Source organism: Myodes glareolus, chromosome 1 (assembly GCF_982192425.1).
Source record: "Myodes glareolus chromosome 1, mMyoGla1.1, whole genome shotgun sequence".
Taxonomy (NCBI): Eukaryota; Metazoa; Chordata; class Mammalia; order Rodentia; family Cricetidae; genus Myodes; species Myodes glareolus.
The window spans coordinates 127,853,693-127,877,055 of record NC_142026.1 but is presented as its reverse complement, the minus strand read 5'-3'; the positions used below and the strand labels follow the sequence as shown (position 1 = coordinate 127,877,055).

At 43.9% G+C, this 23,363-nt stretch overlaps 1 protein-coding gene across 11 annotated transcripts in view; it reads right to left on the bottom strand.

Moving 5' to 3' along the window:
* Plekhg1 (pleckstrin homology and RhoGEF domain containing G1) overlaps positions 1-23,363 on the bottom strand; it is a 213,637-nt gene that overhangs the window by 14,471 nt on the left and 175,803 nt on the right. For all 11 annotated transcript variants that reach the window (XM_048419745.3, XM_048419742.3, XM_085688177.2 and 8 more), the window contains 10 exons: positions 19,755-19,801; positions 16,087-16,237; positions 14,207-14,338; positions 11,672-11,854; positions 11,485-11,580; positions 11,294-11,380; positions 5,855-5,888; positions 5,260-5,355; positions 2,956-2,994; positions 1,246-1,268 (listed from right to left, as the gene is read on the bottom strand). In XM_048419745.3, the coding sequence (XP_048275702.3) occupies positions 1,246-1,268; positions 2,956-2,994; positions 5,260-5,355; positions 5,855-5,888; positions 11,294-11,380; positions 11,485-11,580; positions 11,672-11,854; positions 14,207-14,338; positions 16,087-16,237; positions 19,755-19,801 (888 nt within the window). The remainder of the gene's footprint in view (positions 1-1,245; positions 1,269-2,955; positions 2,995-5,259; positions 5,356-5,854; positions 5,889-11,293; positions 11,381-11,484; positions 11,581-11,671; positions 11,855-14,206; positions 14,339-16,086; positions 16,238-19,754; positions 19,802-23,363) is intronic.

The following is a 23,363-nucleotide window of genomic DNA, read 5'->3' as shown; positions in this document are numbered from 1 at the left end:
AAGATGATTAGAGCCTCATCCTTATGGAGGACGGTACATCCTTAGCTCTTACATGAGAAATCACAAGAAATACTCTAGGAATTGTCATTTAAGACAACCCATCAGTGGATATATTGGAAAAGTCACTCAGGTCAGGATATAACAGTTCCTCTTTCTAGGTAACAAACCTAATACACAATGTTCAATAGGGCAAAACAAAACTTTCCTTTTTCTTCAGTGCTGAGTTTGTGTGTGTGTGTGTGTGTGTGTGTGTGTGTGTGTGTGTTTTGTTTTTCGAGATAGGATTTCTTTGTGTAATAGTCCTAGCTGTCCTGGAACTACTCTACAGACCAGGCTGGCCTTGAACTCACCCACCTGCCTCTGCCTTCTGAGTGCTGGAATTAAAGGCGTTCGCTACCACCCAGGACCTCAGGCATGCTAGGCAACAGGCAAAACTCTAGGAGTGAGCATTTACCATCTACTAATGGTTTGTCAGAGGGACAAAAGCACTACTTAGATACAACTTGACCTAACGAAGTTTCATTGTATCACACATCATACCTGCTGCACCAGCAGAAGGATTCTACTCTTAGTTGTAATTTTTTTCTTTTGAAATGGGTTTCACTATGATGCCAAGGCTGATCTTAATCTCCTGGATTCATTCATTCATTCATTCTTGCCTCAGTTTTCCCAAGTAGCAAGGACTTGCTATTATATCTTAGGACCATAGTCTTCAGTCATCATTGTGATTGACAGTTAGTGCTTTGGGAAGGGAGCTAGATAGACCCAGGATGGATATATATATATATCCATACACACACACACACACACACACACACACACACACACACACACACACATCTATCTATCTATCTATCTATCTATCTATCTATCTATCTATCTATCTATCTATCTATCAGGGACTGGTTTTAACTTGAGAGAGGTACAGGGAAGTGTGAGACTGACCCCATTAGCTTTCAGTAAAGGTCACTGTCTAAGGGTGGTCACAGCTTCTGAGGGGAGAAGTGGACCACGGGGACAGGTAGAATTGCCTGAACTGCAAGAGATGAAGCGGGAGGGAGAAAGTTGGAAACAATTCACTTTCCCTTAAATCAAGGGCAATTAGCTAAAGATGCAAAGTGGATAAGGATGTCAAGATGTAAAGTAAATGTTGACACTTCAAGTTGGGGTAAGACCAGTAAGGGAGGACACTGAGGTGAAAGGTGCCCACAGCAAACACTTCAGAAGAAATGTGATCATGCTTACCTTCTGGATATCATGTGAAGTTTCTGAAAAAAAAAACAAAACAAAAACCATGTTTTAAGTTTGAGAATTTAAAATGTATCTTATAGGTAAGCATTCCTATTTCGACATGGTGACTATACATATTGCTAGTAATTGAAGTTCAAGAGGTCCAGCTTTAAGAAGACTCCCTCCTTTATCTGTTCCACATCCTCTACCATAATAGAACCATGCTACATTATGAGCCAAAGCCATTTTCTGTATCCCTGAGAGCAACAGTTCATGGTAAATTGTTTCCAAAACTTTCTAACAAAAATATGAAAAACAAGGCCTGTGTCATAGGCCATGGGAGTCCCCTGAAGACACAAGAATACTTTTGTTGAGTTTTAAACATTTGGGGGCATTAAATGAAGATGAAATCTTTATCCACAAGGTCTCCTTGATCCTGTCATGGAGGGGGATTTATACAGGTATCTTACAGACACCCTACTAACGCACATTTAATCTTTGCAAGTGTTTAGTCAGGTAAGCTTGAAGAGTGCTTCTCTCTCTGCCCACAAATTCCTCCCAAGAGATACAGTTCAGTCTGGTGCACTTTTCTGCATCTCATACCTACTGTCTCTCACCTTCTTGCAGTGTAAAGTCGCTCTGTTGGTTTTTAAATAAAGATGCATTACACATCGGTATATTTTCTGCTAAATATATAGGCATGTGTTGGTAGAGAGAGACTGACTTCATTCTCTTCAACAACAGAACATTCCATGATAGTTAGGAGCATACTTTTTTCTACCAGGTGGACATTTTATTTTGTGATATCACAAAACCCAAATCAAATTTATCCCTTATAATGAACTAGTTGCTTATTGACATCTTAAGAGGGCTAGAAATATTCTTTCTTTTTGTTTTTGACAGGGTCTTGTGGACTACTGGCTGAACTTGAACTTCTTATGGAGTTGAGAATGACCTTTAACATAGTGCATGGTTGGTCTACCTGGAAATAGTGGTTGTTTCTGTAGCTAATATTCTACACCACGACAAACACAGGAGTTGTACTAGGTTCCCTGGGCACATGAAATGGGAGTTGACCTTGGAGAATCCTGACCTTCACCACACCAAGGCTTAGCTCTATTTGAGACAAATGCAGAGTTCTAGTTCAATTTGTTGACACAGTCATATGAGCCTAGAGGTCAAATTGCTGGATCAAGGGCAAATCACCACTTTGAACTTAGATAGGAATTACTAAATTTTGTTCAGGAAAAGTTGCAAAAATTTACTCCCTCCTCCTCGCCAAGAGTTTTACAGCGTCTTTTCATCAAATTCATAGCTTTCTTCCCTCCATTTCTCTCATTAAATGAAAACTTTTTTCAATTACTGATACAGGTGTCTTTTTAAACTTTAAATTGTATTAGCACTTTGTTTCTTCTTGGATGTTGGGACATGCATGTACAGATATATATAGCACGTATATTACATACGTTAATACATGTTTAAGGGTCATTTTCCTCTTGCTTTTGATGATAAAATTTCTTTCAGAGAAATGTTATGTCTGACAAATATGTTGCAAATAACTTTCATCAGCTATTTTGCAACAGAACACTTTTGCTTATAGAAACATTCAATCTCCCTGCAACCTGGCTATCAAACCTCCCAATCTACAATGCGCCTAACACATAATTTCCTTCTATATGATGATTTAACTAAGAATGAAAAACACAACTCTATTTTTGAACTCACCACTGGTCTTCAACACTTTGCGCGTCCGGGAGGAAGGTTCTGAGGGGAGAATGAAGCCAGCATTATTTGCAAATCGATACCTCCTCTCATAAATAAATTAGTAACTTATTGACGTTTTAAGAGCTTTAAAAACGTTCTTTTTATTTGTTTGTTATAGACAAGCTTTCATGCACCTCAGACTGGCCTCAGCTATGTAGCTGAGGATGACCTTGGATTCCTGAACTTCCTGCCTCCGTTTCCTAAGTACAGAGACCACAGGCAGGAGCCCCCTTTATGTGGAGCCAGAGAAAGAATCCAAGGTTTTGTGTGTGTTAGGCAAGCACCCTCTCAACTAGGCAATGTCCTCAGTCCTGGGCTCTAGAAAGATTCTGCCCAATTTACTCAAATTCTCAGTGCTCACAGATACTCAGGTGCAAGCAATTCACTCTGCTGAATGGTAGGAGAGGCTCCAAAGGGTCAGGAGTCATGGAACAGAAGGGCAGGTGCCACTTTACCAACAGCTGAGCCGTGGAACAACTCCTGCAGCTGCTACTGCAGCCCATCAGCTGACAACTTAGGATTTTCTATCCCGGGCTGAGCGCCTTACCCAGGCTTCCGATCTGGCCATCTCTCTCTTCTCAATCTGGGCTCACTGCCATCTACTACCAGCTTATCAATGACTTTTGTCTCCCAAGTTAGGGACCATGATGCCATTCTCAGTTTATCTCGTTCTCATCCACCGGTCTAGAAAGCCTATAGTGAGCGACCCAAGTCTGCCCATCCCCATCTCTCTCTAGGCCTTCACTTCTCCCCTAGACTAGCACAGCTGCCGCATGAGGTGGGGGTGGGGGGCAGGACATAGACCCGATGGGGACTAGGGATGCACAACTCCTTGCCTACCTTACCTGAAGCCAGCTTCTACTCAAGGCACGTATGCTTACAGTTTGCAATCAATCCTCTTTTGCCTTGCCACAGTCACACGTGTACAAAGTCCGCTGAGCCGTCGTAATCAGGCTCCGAGCTGCGGTCCTCTCTCCCCCTCTCTCTTTCCACCCCGCACTGTCCTCTTCCACCTCGACTCCATCCCTCGGTCCAGCCAGGCTGAGCTGCTGACAGCCACCACTTGCTCTGCAGTCTGTTGGCTCAAGTCCTTCGACTCTACATGGACGATTCCAACCCTGTGCCTCTCCTTCCCATCCCATCAAGGGTATCAGTCTTTGAAGTATCACTCATTCCTGAAATCTCTTTCTCCGTCTTTTCACCCTCTTTTTAAAAGATTTATTTATTTATTATGTATCCAGTATTCTTAGTATTCTGCATGTATGCCTGCAGGCCAGAAGAGGGCACCAGATCTCATTACAGATGGTTGTGAGCCACCATGTGGTTGCTGGGAATTGAACTCAGGACCTTTGGAAGAGCAAGCATCAGTCTTAACCATGGAGTCATCTCTCCAGCCCCTTTCCACCCTATTTTTCATCTGCATATGCCAAATCTTTATCAAAGAGATCCGTATTTATTTATTCATTCATTTTTTTTGGTCTACCCCACAGTGAGGGTCTTATAAATGAAAATTGTAATGGCTACTTATCTTGGCATTCCTTTCCTATAGTAAAGGGTAAAGTGGACTTCGCTAATACTCTTTCATATAAAACCAAGAATTGAGAGCTAAGAGAACACTAAGCAAATCAAAATGTTAGGCTTGAATACGCTTGTGTGTGTCATTCACAAGGTATACCAGCAACAGCAAGTAGGGTGTAAGGGAGTACTTACCAATGGCGAGGTACTGTAAAAAGCAGAAGCACCTGGTTGATACATTTTGCTTGTTTTGTTTATTTGTTTGTTTATTTGAGACAGGGTCTCACTGTAGAGCTCTGCCTGGCCTCCAATTCATTGGAATCTGTCTGCCTCTGCCTGGGACAAAAGGCATGTGCCATCATACCTTGCCCATACCTTGCTGGTTGACATATTTTATATTTACCAGGAAAGAGTTAAGTAGAGAGGTGTTTTAAAGAAAGGCTAGAGAGTTGGGTGACAGTGGCACATGCCTTTAATTCCAGCACTCGGGGGGCAGAAGCAGGTGGATCTCTGAGAGTTCGAGGCCAGCCTGATCTATAGAGTGAGTTTCCAGGACAGGAGAAACCCTGCCTCGAGAAACCAATAAACAAACAAACAAACAAGAAAGGCTCGAGGGGTGGTTTTTTTTTTGTTAGCCTTAGATGTATTCAAACCAACAACCAGTCAGAAAATGTCTGCCAGTAAGAAAAGTACCCACTTTCTGTCTTTCTCAGCATTACAGTTCAACTTCAATGGCAACTTTCCGCTTACCAGATTTCCGCCTCTGCCGCTGTGGTGCAGGACCTTCTTTGGAGCCACATGGTGCCTTCATCTGTCCCTCAGGGCTGTAGCAGAAGCCTGGATGGTCTGCAGAGAGGAAGATATGGTGATCAGGTAGGGTGGCTGTGATTTTTGGAATCTTGTGTTACATCAGAAACACCAGTAATGCTCAAGCGATAAATGTTCTTGTAGATGATCAATGATCAGAAGGGACTTTTTCTTGGGGGGGGGGGGATGGGTAAGTAACTGCACTGTATTTCCTTCCTCCCTCCCTTCCTTCCTTCCTTCCTTGTGGTGGAGGTGAGAGGAAGAGTCCTCCACGGAGGCACACCTGACAGTTCTAGGACCTGCAGAAACTAGAAGTGTGGCTAGCCATCGAGTACGCCACAGGAAAACCAGGAGAACCAAGGCAGAAACAAGGCAGCATCTTAGGAAGCGATGTTCATGTCTGCCCCAGCTGTGAAGAGCGAGTGAACAGCTGCTGGCTTCCCATAACTGACATTTTACAAGCTTTGAGATGAGAGCGTGACAGGCACAAAAGGATAACAGCATCTTCTCAAAGAAGGCTAAGGGAACAAAAACTTACGAATAGCATCCATTTCGAGTATTGCCTGCTTGGCCTGAAAGACAAAAAAATAAAAAACGTAGATATGATTGAATCTTTTTCTCCAATTTCTTCTTTAAACTACCAAGTGTGACAGAGATCTTATAACATCCAAATAAATGGATTTTTAGAAAACAAAACATTAAAAAAAAAAGCAGCCCTCACGATTTCTTTTAGGCATTAATACATAGTTCAGGGGACTCAAGGACTATCCTCATGGGGAGTAGCAGGGGCTGTCCATTGGGCACAATACAGCGAAGACTTGATGGTTAGGTTTTACTGTCACCTTGACACAATTTAGACTCACCCTGGAAGAGAGTCTCAATGAAAGACTGTCTAGAGCAATGGTTCTCTACCCCTAAGGCTGAGGCCTTTTACTGTAGTTCTTTGTGCTGTTGTGACCCCCCCACCATAAAATTAGTTCATAACTACTCTATAGCTGTAAGTTTGCTACTGTTATGAATTGTAATGAAAATCTCTGTGTTTTTCCCACGGTCTTAGGTGACCCCCAAAGGGATTGCGACCCACAGGTTGAGAACTGCTGGTTTAGCTCAAGTTGGCCTGTGGGCATATCTGCGGGGACCGTGAATTATCTTCTTAATTTTGTTATGGGAAGGCCAACTGGTATGGGTCACAACCGAGGCTGTGTCCTGAGTTATATAAGAGCAGAGACAGTGAACTCAGTAGGAGGCCAGCAAGTATTTCATTGTCTCTGCTCTGGACTGTGGGTGTGATGTGATGCTGTAAGTTCCTGCCTTGATGCCCCCATTATGAAGGAGTGGAACCTGAACTGCGAGCTGAAACAACTCCCCCGCCCCCCACACAAGCTGCTTCTGTCGTCAGGGCATCACAGTCACAGAAATGAAGCAAGAACAAGATTGCAGCACCCAAGTCCTTCACGGAGAGACGCTGCCTTGGTACAGAGCCGGCACACATCTTCCTGTAAACTCAAAGTCAGCTCTAGGGTGCTTAACATAGCCTTGTAGATAGTTTTATACTGTATCGTTAGTAGAGGAAAAAACAAAAGCAAAGAAACAGCTGCATGTACACGGAAGTCCAGTTGCAGTTCAGGTGCTCTCGCGTCCCAGAGTGGCCAGAGTGGGTGGCTCTGGCCACTCTGCGCTTTCTCAACTCCAAGGTCACATGACAGGACCCACCTTTCTGAGTGCTGTTAGCATCAACTGACAGGCACTAGCACGGTTGTCTCTACCCTTCTGGGGATTGGAGCCTGATGTCTTGAGGCTTCGGCTCTCCATACACTTAGTCTTTCTACCCAGAATACTTTGCGGTTTGCTGTTTCTATCCTCACATGTTGCTAATGCTCAGGGACTTAGAAACAAGCTGAACTCTCTTAACCCACCTTTTTGCCAACTGATTGTTAGGGGAAGTCAGTTAAGGTAACATTTCTTGCTTTCCAATGCTGTTTACATTCCCCTCAAGAATAATATAGTTTAATCTACATACACTATGCTGTAATAACTAAAATGATTTTGTTTCTAATTTGCTGCAATCTATGACATCATGCCAAATTATCTGGTAAACATGCGTAATTTAAAAAATAAAAATGGAGGCACAGATGGGAAAAAGTATCAAGAGTTACCTTAATTTTGAGAAATAATAGTTGTCTACTTTATACGCTTGTATTTCTGTTTTATATTTGGAATCTGAGGTTACTAGTTGGATTTAATTTAAAACACAAACGGTAGCTTAATCTCTGGAAAGCGGTTTTCTAGTTTTGTGTTAATATTTAAAATGAAAAAGCACTTACTTCATCCTTACGCTCAATTAATTTGGCTCAGTTTATATAATATATAAATGTGTAAATATATAAATAAATGGGACTAGTTCCAAGAAATTCCCTAAACAAAGTTAATCCCTAAGAAAGCATAATCCCCTTAAATCTTGTAAATTAGTTCAGAAAAGAATTCCCTTCTTGTCCACTAGGTGTCAGCAGAGGACCATCAGGGAGTCAGAGATCTGGGCGGAGGTAGTCCGCATTCAGGGACTCATCCACAGCTGTGTTGACATTAGAACACTGGGTTATGCATGTCTTGTTGTTTAAAGTGTCCCATTATACATTTGTTTGATTTTGTAGAAATAAATATATTTTGAAAGCTTTAAGAAAACAATTGAATAGTCTTGATGAAAGATTAAAAAAAACCCTTCATTTAATCACCCTACTTAAATAGGGCAAGGAATTATTTTTAACATTATAGTGGATAAAGTATATTAAATAGGTTTGTTTTTATTTCTAGTGGGGGGAATATGGTGTAGAGGCTCTTTGGGGCCAGATTTTGACTTGGGTTTGAATCTGAATTTGGTCACACACCAGTTGTAAAACTTGGACAATTTACTTCCTGTTCCTGAACCTCTGGTTTTATTTCTCTAACATGGGGAGAACACGACCCATCTCTGAGATTTTTTTTACTGAGTGTGAAGTAAGTGTACTTATCACGATGGATATGTGTTCAATAAGCGGTAAATTAAAATCCATTTTAGATTCTAAATGGACTAATAACTTGAGTGAACAGAATAATTGTATTGTGCCATTATTAATTGTTTTAAGCATCAAGGGAAAACCACCAGGAATACATAGACCAGAAGGACGAGGGCAGGCACGGAAGCTGCCTCGTTTGGTAATTGACTATAATTGCCTTTCAGAATCTTATTAAGCAATTTGATTTTCCTAGGATTCTTGTAAACAGTAGGTGGGGCACATCAAAACGAGGTGCTACTTCTCAGAAGGGCATTGCCTCTGAGTAACCATGAGAGAAGGCAATCACCGGTCTGCGAGAGTTCTCTGGTCTTTCACCGTACCTGATGAAGGGAAGCTCACACTTCAGGCCAAGTGCACAGCTCTACGGATTCATTTCCTGAATGTAAAGCCACTACTGGCACAGCTCCTAAAGATCAGGTTGAACATGGAGAAGGCAAGCTGGGCATCCTGGGGTACACCTGGGATCTCAGTACTCAGGAGGCCAGGGGTAGGGGTAAGGATATGATGAAGAATTCCAAGTTCAAGGCTGGCCTGGGCTACCTAGTGAGACGAATCAGCCAACCAAAGACAAATTTCTTCTTTCCCCAAATTCCTTCCGCTTTTTCCCACCGGGTGCCCCTCTGCTGATTCTGATCCCATTTTCGGTTCTATTTCTCTCCTCTTGGTCCATTACAGACATTGCACCATCCTCATAGACATTGCACGGCTACTCATCCCTTTATCTTAGTCTTTTGCTACTTTATTTCTAGCACCCACGTCCTCTACTCCCCAGGAGCGGCAGGGCAGTTCAGCCACCCTAGAACCTGAACACACCAGGATTGCCCCGCCACCCAGGTGAGGTACCAGGAACTGTTTCCAACTACAGATTCCATATTTCCCGACGAACCAGCTGCCTATAGACCAGAAATCTCTTCCCCACTCAGCCAGGAACCATAGTGACGATAGCCACAGTCTCATGAGCATGTGCGCACTTCTCCTTGAGGAGCCTTTCGCTCCCCAGCTCTACCACCCCTAGCGAGGAGCTCGCGAGTGCCATAGTCCCTTACAGCAGTTTGCCATGACACCATCGCACCGATTCACGTGGCAGCCTCAGGTGGATCGCTGGTGCCTATCAGAAAGGAGCTGAGTCACACCCGCTGAGTCACACCGTGAATAACTTGACCATTTTCGTTAGCGTGGGTCTGACCCTCTGGACTTTCGCGCACCCACCCCAGGCCTGCTCCATCCCAGGGGATGACGTCATGCTTTCCTAACCCCCTCAGCGCTCCCCTGCCATTTCTCTTCATTCTTTACCCAGTTCAGGGAACATGTTTTCAACTCTTTCCGAGGCTACCGCCATCATTCCTGTTTTTACAATTCTCCCCACCACCACCACCACAATGGCCCTTCCTCATCCTTGCTGCCTCCTTATCTTCCCAGACAGCTCACCAACCAACACCTTGTTTATCACCCAGATGGCAAGCCTTGTTTTGATTGAGTTGTTTTCTAAAACCACACCTTTTTGAACTCTGTGAGAAAAAAATGTCTCCACTCAGCTTGTTTCTCATTTCTTTTTATTCATTGCAAACACTCTCCAAATCCATATTCTGTATCTCAAAGCCACTTTCTAGCTGCTACCCCCGCCTTCATCATCAGGTACCCTCCTCCTGGTCCTCACAGCTCTCCCTGGCTATCTTTCAAGCACCCCTCCCCCAGCAGACGACTTGCTGGGATCCCCAGGAGTCCCTGTTTCCTTTACACATTCTTGTGGGCCATCCTGTCAAACTATAGGGCTTCAATCACTGCTTCTCCTAATCCCCGGGGCTGCCAGAACCTGAATTTCCACTCCCATTCACCCTGCCAGATGCTCCTCTGCTCCCATCTAACCGGTTAGGTGTCCTCCGTGAGCCCAGCCCGGCTGGTTAACTCCCAACCAACCCCAAGCCCTTCCTGTAACTTCCGACTCAGAGGGTGACATCTGTTCCTTTTGCCTGGGTGACCTGTCTGGCATCCGCTCCCTGTGTTGTGTTCCACAGGCTGCTTGGCCGACTTCCTCTACCCCAGCCTTACCTCTGCCCTATCTCTTGGCCCTCTGGTCCCAACACCAGCTGTGTTTGGTGAGCAGGGTGTCACGCCTGTTTTTGTTTACTTTGTCGTCTCGCCCCGGTCGGCTCCCTCACCCCAACTTCATAAGAACATTCCTCATCCTTCAGGAAAGCAGGAGGCATTTCCCTCCCCCCCCCCCCCCCTCACCGGCTAGGGCTGAACACTTCGTCCTCCTGCCCCAGGCCACCTGGCTTTCGGCACAATTGTTTCCCCACGTCCAGCAGACAGATCTGGGTTAGGCGAGCAGCTTGCTCTTTCCTGGTAAATTCCTTTCCCGCCAAACTGGGCTTGGTTTCCTGCTGTTCCCACAGGACCCAACACAGCCTCCTGAGGCTCTCAGACCTCCTCAAAGGGGTTCCCTGTATTTTCTGTTAGTTCTCTATAAGCTTTCTTATTGTCTTTCACTTATTTTCCCCCCTTTATTCTTGGGAGCTGGGGGCGGGGAGGGAGAGGAGTAGTTAGTAACATTGCCTCCACAGCCTAAGACATGTAAATTTGTAGTTGGTACCATTGGTTCTCTCTCTCTCTCTCTCTTTCTCTTGCTCTCCCTCTCTCCATATATACATACACACACATATATATGTATGTGTATATATATACACACACACACACTATACACACACACTCATATGTCAAAGTTCAACCTCTGAAATGCCTTTTCGTGGACAGGATTTTGCTTGGCCATCCTTCCGCCTCAGACTCCTGATTGCTAGGATTACAGACTCTATTTTGAAGCTTGGCTTTGTTTCCTGTCAGACAGACCCCTGGCTAGGGCCTGGGCCCTTTCAGAAGCCACCTGTGTGCTGTGTGTCATGTTCTGACTGACCTCTCTCTCTCACCTTAGCTGGGATCTTTGCTGCATGGTTCTCCAGAATCAGTCTCTTCAGGTGCAGAACCCAGAGGCGTTTGTCTTGCTGGGATTTGGCCTACACAGGAGATTGAAGCAGTGAGATGCGAGGCAATGCAGAGATGGTGGCCAGACCCTGTGCACCTCTCCCATGCGGGGACCTAGGAGTAGCTGGCCTGTTACCTGAACTGTGTGCTGAATCTTGGGGTTCTTGTAGTCGAAGACACTGAAGCTGAGTGGCTCCTTTGCTATGATCTCCACAAGCATGAGGTTGCCACACTGCAGCAGAGAGCACAGTTTGTGAGGCGCACTGGGCACACAACAAGCCACCCCACCCCCAGGCCTCGCCTGCCACCCCGTGAGGACCCACCGGGATGTCAGCTTTGTATGTGAAGGTGTCATCTCTCTTCTTTGTGATGAGAAGCAGCTTGTCCAGGAGGAAGAGAGTCCTCTCATTCTTGGCCCTCTGGATGCGGAAGGTCCCCTCAAGTACCAGCTCCCCAAAGCTGGTGAGGTCTGGCCCCTTCCAGTTAGTTAGCAAGCTCTGGATCTCCTAAGAAAAAGGAAATTCCCCCCAGATTAAACACCAGGCAGACGGCAAGGCACTGCAGGCCCAGTGACCTGTCACTGAACCTCAAGGACATTGACTGACATAAATCACTCTGTATGGGACAAGGCTATATCAGTCAAGGGTTACCCAAAATGAATCAAATTACTGAACTATCAATTGCTTATTGTCATACTTTAATGATCCAGCATTACGGCTGGTGTCGGCAACTATACCTTTCCAAAGGGCGGCGCCATCATAGATAGCATCCTTCTCTAACCTTTCATTCTCTTCTTTTTGAATTCAAAACCTTCAGTCTTCAACTTGAGAATGTTCTAGAAACTGAGTCTATACCATCCATTAGTAACTCACAACTGAAGCCTGGGTAAAACCATGGACGTTTTGTCAGGCCGTTCCCCACGTTAAGTTCATCTGTCTAGAAAGGGAATGGACACACCTTGGCCACTCCGTCTTAGCACTCTCAGTGGTATTTAGAAAATACGAATAGGTGATATGATGGACATTTCTTTAGAATTTGTTACACGACAAAATTTTAAGGAAGCTGATTTTATTATCTTGAAAACTGTAAATAGCCACAAGTCCTACTTATTTAAGAAAAGCCACAAGATGGTGACCACCTTCATTGGGAAGATGGGTTTGTAGCTCAGTAGTCGAGTATTTATGTAGTTTGTACAAACCCCTGGGTTCATCTTACTACCAAACATCAAATCAAATAAGCAAGATAACGTTTCCTGGCCACAGACAGAAATGGTAGAAATGGAGTCACACTAGGGTCTGAGTCAGCAGCACCTTCAGAAGCCTTGCACACTGACACAGAATGAAAAATTAGCCATTTAGCCACCTTTGACTCCATAAAAGATGTCTGATATTGTATTTGTCAGAAAACACTTGAATGATTAAACTTTTTGTGAACGCTGAAAAAAGAATAAACACAGCCTGGGAGAATAAAATGCTGTCTCTTCTGACTTTTGACAGTGACGTCACACCAAACTCTGGTTGCCTACAGGTGCAATCTACCTTTTCTTCTGACTTACAAGAAGAACACATTCTTTCCTGTGTTGGTTCAGCTGTGGCTTCACTCTGCATCTTTCTATCTCACTTGGAGGGTCACGAGTTTAGAACTAGGTTCTGGGCCACATGGTTTTTTTTTTTTTTTTTAAAGATTTATGTATGAGTGTTTTGCCTGCATCTATGTCTGGATGTACATCATGTGTGAGCATGGTACTCATGGATCCATAAGAGGGTGTCAGATCCCCTGGGAATTGGAATTACGGACATTTGTGAGCCTCTATCTGTGTGAATTCTGGGAATTGAACCTGAATCCCCTGCAAGAGTGGCAAATGTTTTTAGCCACTGAACCTTCTCCCCAGTTCCTTGTTTTTTAAGTGGTTTATTTTTTGAGGAGTCTAGGATATGATCAAAAGTTCCTGTCGGGGTGGAAAATTTCCTGAGAATTCAGGGCTTATAATATTGGTACTGAACGGACCTTAGCAAACCCATCACCTGACTGTCACATTTTAAACCTGCAGAGACCAAAATAATGTGCTTGAGATTCTTGTTTCAAGCGACATGCAAAGGAGCTGCTCCAACCTCTAGTCTCCCCAATGGGTCACTTGCTCCATGATCACCCTAACGCTGTATGTCATGGTTTTGTATAAACTAATGAGAGAGGAATGGGGCTTTAAAAGTCCTTAAATAGTTTGGAGAAATTTGCTTAGCAAGAATTGCAATTGACTTGTAATGATATCAGATAAAGGCTTGGGGGACATATTTAATCAGGGTTATCAAAGAAGGGATAACAAAATCATCAGCTTGAAAGTGATAAACTTTGTCCTATGTTGATGTGGGAAGTCCTTCTGTATATGTATTGTTTTTATTGGTTAATGAATAAAGAAGCTGCTTTGGCCTGTGATAGGGCAGAGTAGAGCTAGGCAAGAAACCTAAACTGAATGCTGGGAGAAAGAATGTAGAGTCAGTGAGACTCAATATAACTACCAGAGGAGACCGACACATTGGAACCTTGCTGGTCAGCCATAGCCACATGGCAATACACAGATGAACAGAAATGGGTTAGTTTAAGATATAGGGGCTAGCTAGAAAGACATTTAAGCTATTGACCTAACAGTATTGCAAATAATATAGTTTCTGTGTGTTTATTTTGGGTCTGATTAGCCTCCCTCAACACTATATAGCCACTCTAATCAATGGTCAATATTGTCTTCAGGGAGAACTGAGGTGAGGACTCTAAGTGTGGGGCACTAACTTATGCAGCCTGAACATGTGATCTGGAATGAGCGATGTGTTGGAGCACTTGCTGGGAACTGCTGCCTGGCTCACCTGCAAGCGGACAGCATGCTCATGTTTCCGCTTCATGTCATTGATGTGCCAGGCCACTCGCTGCATCGTGTCTATAGCATCGAGCACAACATCATAGCCTTCGGTGTCCTTGTCAAGGTGATTTTCTATTTCCTAAAAAAAGAAATTGGTTACTAGACTTGCCCCCCCATGTAGTCAATGAAGCAAATGGCTTCTCTAGGTTCATGGGTTGTTTTTATGAGGGTGCACATGCATGGCTCAACTTTGATGTGATGTGAATTCTAGGGGAATATTCTAAGCTATGTGTAAAAGGAAAAACACCTCAAAGGCAACAAGAAGATAATTTGGGATTAATTCAGCTACCATTCTTTCCTTATTTCTTCATTCATAATCATTCATAAATATCAATTAAGTTTCTTAAAGGATCTTGATTGCTCAGAGGAGCTGAGATCTTAGATTTCTGCTGATTGATGGCTTTCTGATTCTCTAAAAGACTGATGTCTTATATGTCATATTAACATAGTTTAGCAGAGACGTATTCTGGAAGGTGTTTTTTTTTCATGAATGGTCTGGACACTACCTTTGCAAATTTACCCCACTAAATCTAGGTGGTCATTAGGATTGGGGTAAAAAAATTAAGGAACTATTTCCATAATATCTATTTCTATTTCATAAGACGACAGATGATTCTCCAAGGAAAAGCTACTTAAGCAAGTAGACAAAGGCATTTTTTTTCTGGTAAAATTTTACATATGTGAACTCAGCAAACCAGAAATGATTGCCCCAGTTAGAAACCTAGACTCATTTCAAAAGAGACACCACACACAGTCAATGGTCACGCCACCCTGAACACGCCTGATCTTGTCTGATCTTGGAAGCGAGACTGGGCTGGGTTTGATTAGTAGCTGGGTGGGAGAGATACCAGGCATGCTGATAAAACAGAGCTCTGGATTAAAATCCCTTTATTTATTTTTTTATTTATTTTTTGATTGAAGGAAAGTCTTATGTAGCACAGGCAGGCTCCAAACCTTCTGTCTAGCTGAGAATGACACCAACATCTTGATCCTCCTGCCTCTACCTCTAAAATCTCTCTAGAAAAGATTCTTAATCTGGTAGACATACTAGCAGATTACAAACAGTATCTCATTTTTACTGAATGTCTATGAGCCACAGTGAACGCTGCACCTTACGTGATCTGGAGGCAGACAGACTTGCCTCAGGGTTCTGCTCCTCAAGCCCCACTGTTCTGCCGCCTTATACTGCAAAACTAAGCAAATCCTACTTGTAGAATGCAAATGATCGTCAATAGAATTTTCTCCATCTTTACAGACTTCATTAGAGAATATGAGAGGTGAATCTGAGAGCTACATTCATCTCATTTCCAAAGCCTTCTTGACTACTATACAAGTAGTGGAAACCACTAGAAAGGGTCAACAGCCAGAAGTGAGGCTAAGCCCCTACTCAGAGAAGGCACTGTTCATCTGTCCGCCCCCTCTCGAGCACTTTGTCTTCTCTTTCACATGAGGCCCAGTCTAGGAAAGTTTTCCCTCCCAGCTGTCCACTGAATTGGGTCTCATGGAAATAAGACCAAACAGGAAGAGGAATCTGTTTTTCATTGAGATGCTAGCTTCCTGCCTGACACTGACCCTGTCCAGCACAAGGCATTCCTCAGCCCTATCACTATCCAAGTTCAAATTAATCCTTCAGCTTGGCTGTGTCGATGGGGCTGTAGCCCTAACCCACAAGTGTCTCGAATTCCTTAAAGCAGTTGTGAAGCATGAGTGTAGAAAACGTTTCCATATGACCATGACATTTTCTGGCACCGCCCCCCACCCCAACTTAGTAGACACACCCCAAGTCCCCATCCCTTGGCAAGAGTTCTAGCACGGGCCGAGACTTACATGTAGAAGGAGATGATATTTGAGAATCCGCTGAACTGGTTTTAAGAGATAAGACCCTAGGGGCAGTGAGTGTTTCAGAGTTTCCTGGCGCTCCCGGAAGAACTTGGCCAGTATCTTGTTCCTCATGCACTCAGTGAGCACGGCCACAGACCTGCAAGAGAAGCACATGTGTTTTGTCATGAGGACGTCGTGTTTTACATGGGTGTTTGAGGTTTAAATGCCAGTCTTGGTGGAAATATCTTAAACGGGGCAGGGTAGCCACAGAGCTAGCTCCCGGCTAGAATCCCTCAGAGCAAGTCAGAGAAAGGTGTCCCTTTGGATGGGTTGAACTAGAAAAGAGAACTGAACTCAGTGGCATAGAACCATGGGTTTGGGCTCCAAGAACACACAGTCCCATGCCAGGACACTGTAGCTTGACAGGAGACATTTGTTTTGAATGTTAGCCCCTACACGTGCCCCATCCAGATGTCTTTGTACAGTTCTCATGGTGCACATCTGGACCCAGTTCAGGTTATAAAGCACAGCATCCCTTGTTTAAGACAAAACAGTTCCTTTATTTAGCACAGACTCACTTGTCACCCGCCTCAGATGGCTTGTGAAATGTGCCTACCATACCACTTTCTAGGAGTTAACTTTTCTCAATGAAACTCTGACCAGCTGCCCCCTTTACTATCAGTCTTCTCTTTCTTGGTATCTCACGGCAGGATAATAGAAGAGGGGGCTAGAGTCCCTTCTGCAGTTCCCAAAGTAAAATGTAGCTCCAACGCATCTTAATGCATCTTAATGCAGCAGTTCTAACGATGCTTATCCCTTCCACATCAAGCTAGTTGATAGAATCCTATATCACACACCTGCACAAATTAAAATCCTGATGCTATGGTATAACCTGAATGCAGGTGGGAATCATTTTATTCTTTTCTTCCCCAAGTCTCTGCCATGTTTCCAGGATTAATTGAGACAGTCAGAGGGAGTCAAACAATAAAATAAGACTCCGTGGAAAGTCTTGCAATCAACCTGTTAGAATCCCTTTGTGCTATCTGCTTTAGAAAAGACCAGCTTAAATGGATTTATTTCTCCCTTGAGTCCTGAATTTTAAAGTCCTTGTCGTGTGACCTGGGCACTTCTCTGAAGCCTTTTGGAATCAGGTGCAGATGTTCAGGAGCCTGGTGGCGGACTGGTGGCCCCATCTCTTGCTCAAGACTGGAATCTACTGCAAATCAGGGCACAGGACACTCCAGGTTCCCGGAGATTCTCAGGAATAGGGTAGGCATCTGAGGACAATGGCATGACCTCCTTTGTGTCTGTCCCCTGGGGAAGGAGGGAGGGACCTACCTGTCCCTCTCCACAGTGAAATCACTGGGGTGTGATTGGCATGAAGGAAGAAGACACCTGCCAAGGGTGCCTGCCACATTTAGAATCACCAGCCTGGGTCTCAAGTAGGGAGAAAAATCTTGGCACTCTTGGCTTGCTAAGACAGGGACATAGGACCATCAAGTCTCCAGGCAAACTGCCCAGAGACAGGCATAGAAATATTTTTTGTAGACATGAAAGTCACACACTGGGCAAGAATTGGACATGCCTTCTTCATTGAGAATGTCCCTCTGTTAACATGGGTTTCTTTAAAGGTAGACTCAAAATCAAAACACACAATCTCCAAAAAACTGTCCTTAACTCTCCCACTGGGGTTATTTCCTGTTACTTTATGTGTCTTTAGTTTCCACTCCATGCTACCGAATCCATACCATATTAATTCCCACTCAGGTATTTAATCACCCTCATTATTCTATTTCATTGGTATGTGCAATTGGGTTCTGCCCGTCCAAAGCATACAAGCTGCTTGAAGGCAGGAATGCTGGGTCCTAGATTCTGCAGCTCTGCCCTAAGCACGGAAGAGTGCAGCATGAACGACAGGTTCTGAAAAATCCTTCTAGAACGCATGAGCTCACTTTCCCAGGATCCCAAAACAGCCCATGATGGCAAAGCGGAGGATTTCACCAGTAAACTAGAAGAGCCTACTGAAGCTTAGATTTGGAAAGTTTCCACATTGAGGTTGTGTCTTTGGATGGTATGTTCACAGTGAAATGCACAGAAACAGACCTAAGCCAGCCCCTTTGACCGTCAGACCCAGCACCTCACTGATCTGTCAGTTTGAACAGCTTCCCTTTTGCTTGGGAAGAACTTTTGTGGACAGGCTGGGGGCTGACTCTATGGTTCCTCTGCTGCATGGCGTTTTGGCTTACAGACCATGAGATTTAGTTGACACATCCCATAGTTCATTCTGTATCAGAGGAAAAAAATTGCTTAAGTGTAACCTTGCAAAGTCTGGGTGAGTCTATAGACCAGAATTATGGCAAATGCTTGAATATGCAATGTGGGGTTTTTGTTTTAAGAGAAACCCGGGGTAAGTACAGCTGGCCATCTACATGAATGACCATGGTGTCACATCCTGAACACTGTTTACAGAAGACTAAAACTTTACAATGGGAAGTGGTGGTTCAAAGTAATTCTTAACTCCAGGCTGGTTTCTACACACTAGCCTTTTAGGCAACTTCTGGGTTGCAGGTTAGGGGTGTTTGCCCTTCCTTGCCTCGGCAGCCACTAGGATTCTACTAATACTGTATTCCTGTGGACGACCTGTGCCAAGATCGACCAAGAGTGTACAAGTCACCCCAGCCCTCTTTCTGGCTGGGCTGCAAGAGTCTGTTGATCATGACTTCACAGAAAGCTCCAGAACTTTATGAAGATACCATGGTGGGTGGCCTGAGGCTGGAGCAACTTGGTTGAATTCTCACTGGGCCATTCGTCAGCTACAGGACCCTGTGGAGTCAGTTTGTCATGGGTCTCTCAGCAGGGTCATCCATAAAATGGGAAGAAGGAAGGGGTGGTGATGGATTTGCACTTGATAAGACTCTATTGGTTTTCTAGCACTGGGGTGGATGTCCTGCATCCCTTTAATCCCCCAGAATCTCGGCATCACTGTGCATGCTTATTTAGCATTTGCTTTTATAGCTTTTAACATTGTACTGCTGAGGACAAAAATGCTCAATAAATGTCTTGGGGAGAGAAAAGAAATGTCTAGAGCTACATGTAGCCTTGTCTATTGGCTCTTCCTCAGTGATCAGTACATTGTCCAGGCTGCTCCTTGAACTGCTCTCCCACCTCCAATCTTAGCTACAAGCGAAATGGAGGCAACAGCCTCTGGAGGCTGGAGGCCCGCCTTCCTCATGCCTACTGTTTAAGACCCGTCCTTTCTGAACTTTATAAAACTTGAAAAACTCATAAATCTTATCAAGCAAAATCAGAACTTCTTTTCTTCCCAGTTATGTTACACAAGCACATCTTCCAAATATGGCACACATAGTACAAGGTTAACAGAGAAGTAGATAGCCCTATGCAACAAGACGGATATGTCAATTTCCTTTTGGAGCTGTGCGGTGATGTTCCTGGTCTTATTCTACGTCGCTCATGATTCTTCCCCGCTCCAGCTCCACAGATCCTCCCAGTCCAAAAGGCACCAAACAATATCTGAGATCCCCACAGACCATTCTCTGCATTTTTGCATTTCCCCTGGTCTTCAGCACAGTGCCAGGCATACAGTGCCTGACACTGCATCTAAGGACTTGAAACAGAACAAAGGGAGGAGAACTCCACCCCTTTCCAAGCCATACCTTGGGTAGTTGGTGCAATACTGGGTATAAATGTGGAACTCTTCACTCTGCGAGCAAACAAAAGAGACTTTCATAAGCCCAGGAGCACAGACAACAGCGTTCATTCAAAAATAACACCAGCAACAGCAGTTAGGCTTCTATTGTTCCCATCACACTGGTCCGCCCCCTGAACCTGTGCGGCCATCATCTGTGCCCACTTCTCTTTACCCAGAATCCTGTATTCTGTGTTCACACTTGCATCTTATCCCTAAGATACTGTATTATGAACATGAAAGGTTCCGAAACCTGAAAAAATCTGAAATTGGTCTGGTCCTAAGCATTTGGGATAAGGGTGACAATACCTCAGAATTGCAGGGTTAATTATTCTGGAACATTCCTGCTTCTATCTTTTATTTCTCCTGGCAATTTCATTCCTCAAGGGCACTAACATTAATACTTGCTTGCATCCTCCCAGAGCAGACTATAATTTCCACATGAGAACAGGGACATAACCATAAACATGTGTTGGGTGTATTTTGACCACCACATATTTTTCAAGTCCATTAGAAATTCCTTTGCATGGCTTCCCAACAATTGCATGCACACCTTTTTGTGTTTGCTTCATTTTACTCTTGGTGTAGAGCTGGATTTTTAAAGCCTTAATTTGGGTTTTTGAATTATATACATGCAAATTCAGTTTTACATATAAAGACATATTCAGAGAAGGTAACTCATTCTGTTCCATTCTGTCCTTCCTTTCCTCAATTTTCTTGTTTGTTGAAATAGAGTCTCATGTGATCCAGGATGGCCTCAAATTTGCTATGTAGCTGAGGATGACCCTAAACTCCTGATTCTTCTCTGAGATTTCAGCCTCCACATCCAGTTCCTTTCTCCTATAATTTAAATCTTTCCAGTCATCCTGTTTATAAACGCAGACATCCCTTTCTCAGATAAGCAAATCACATGTAGGAGTGAAATTAAGTGTACGTCATTAGAAGGTTTATGAAAACAGATAACTGGACTGAACCCCAATTTTTCCTTTAGTTGGTTGCAAGCATTTCTATCAAGCTCCCCTGTGATGCTTATGTTGCGGGTACAGGGACCATGCTTTGAGAAGCTTCTGCTGGGCACACTTGACAGCCTCCCCTTCCCCCAAGCAGTGTATGGAGACATTTCTTATTTGCTTACATAGCTCCACTGTACTCCATTGTTCAGTTGAACATACAAAAGATTATTCAAGCAGGTTTTTGTTTAGGTTGTCTGTAGTCTTTGGAGGATCAAGTACCACTGCCAAGTATCATGTCAGACTTGTTGACATTTTGTCAGTTTATCCTATGAATAGCTTTCTGGCAGTAGGATTGGTAGGTGACAGGGTAAATTCCAATTTCTAAATACTCCATTCGGCCAGATTCTGCTCCATAGTATCTGGGCCAGTTTGAATCTGTTTCCTTACAGTCTAAACAGCGTCTTAAATACCACATTTTCCAATATAGTACTTTATAATTCTTAAATTTAGCCGTCTACTTCTAAGCATCGGAAAATATAAATATTTTGAGTTTTGACCTCTCTTGATAAAGTACAGGTTCTATGGGCCATGGACCTACAGGTTCACACAGCAAATGCTACCTATGAGACTAGCAAACACCTGCCCCACTACAGCCTCCACGTGGATTCTCTCTACACTGAGTTAGACATTTGTTGGCCATGCAGGATGGCCCTGGCTCCAGGGATGAGAGAAGCAAAGAGATTCCCTCAGGTCCTTCAGCAAGCACACAGCTGACTGCAGCTTCCCCCCACTGCTCCACACTGACTCGGAGTCACTGGTTCTTCTCTCACCCTGGGATAGACCAGCATCCAGCTCCCTTTCCTCACGCTCTGAGACCTTTAGAATCATGGGACATGTCACACTGAAAACAATGGGTTGCATGAAGATGCACCGCAGCTGAGACATAGTCAACCTACACACACTAGTGCTTAGTCAGGCCCTAGGGCTTCTCAGTTTTGTGACATTGTGACTCTCTCCCTGATCTAGATATTTGATCTCTATCAGGGGCATATCCTTAACAGATGATTAAATGCAGACGTGCAAACATCTGCAGACTTTACAAACAATGGATACACATGTACGCATACATATACATACATACATATCCATTGTGTATATGTACATATATGTGTACACACACATATACACACATACATACATGAAACACAATTAATAAAAACTCAGAGATGAATACTGGGGTTCAACCTGAAGACCCAAAAAGCAGTAAACCACTGGTTCTTACCTCGACTTCAGTCCAAAATGACAATCCTGTCCAGGAATCTCAGAATGGGACTGTGTTTGAGAGCTATCTCCTCCCATTTTATAATCCTCTCTAATTTGGGGATCAAAGGCGTGCACCATTGGGATTAAAGGTACTCTCCACCTAGCTTCTATGGCAACTAGTGTGGATACTGGGATTAAAGGTATATGTTACCACGACCTGGTAGTAAGGTTGACCAGTGAGGCTGTTTTACTCTCTGATATTCAGGCAAGTTTTATTTATTAAAATAAAAGTGAAATGCCACTACATATATATGTGTATATACATATATATTTTCAACAGTCCCTAAGCCTGTTAATGCTTAAATGTCATTATTCACTGTACAATGCCAGCTCAAACCCTTTTAAAGATGCATTTAGGGAAATATACTATACAAATTAGAAAAAAGCAGATATTACTTTCTAATTATTCAACTATTTTAGATTATAACTAGCAAGCAAAATGAGGTAATTATGCAAAATGCAAAGCTTTGGGGTACAGGAATGCCAAAGAGAACACACAGGACACCCAACCGCTGATGAATGGGTGACAGAGGAAAGAAGTCTGTGATTTTAGTGCTTTTTCTGCCACAAATTCTCTCTCTCTCTCTGTCTCTCTCTCTCTCTCTCTCTCTCTCTCACACACACACACACACACACACACACACACACACATACACACACTCCCTTCCCCCATCTCCCTTACAGTCTTTGGTTCCAGTGACATTTTCTGGACAGGACACAGGTAGCATATGGGGAACATGATAGTGACTTTACATGGATTTTCAACACCAGAAATTTCTTGATGATAATCCTAACATGTGGCGTGTGTGATCTGTGTGTATTACGTAAATACATGTGTGTGCATGCGCACGTGCATTTATGTGCAGTGAGTAATGGTTGCATCCTTCTGTGTGAATGAGTTCTCATTCTCCTCAGCTATGAAAGAAGGAGAGCGCTCATGGGAGGCGACTGAGCAAGCAGGGAGAGGAGGCTAAGGGGAACTAAGAAGTCAGGCAATCTCTCCTTCAGCTGCCCAGAGTAAGCCGTGCCGACAGTCCAGTGAGGGATGAGCATGAGGGTGTCTGAGAAGGCAATCTGGGGACAAGCTCAAGTCTTTCAAGATGTTCCCAGAGTCCTGAGTGCAGATCAATACACACGGGGCATCAGGCCCAGGAGAGAACGCTTATTGCTGTCCCTCAATGCCTTCCTGATTCTTCTGGAAGCAGTCAGTAAGACAAAACAGTATTTTCTTTCTTTGGCTAAGGACTTCATCAGCTCACACACACCACACAAAGAAGCCAGGCCAAAGACGGTGCTCTGTG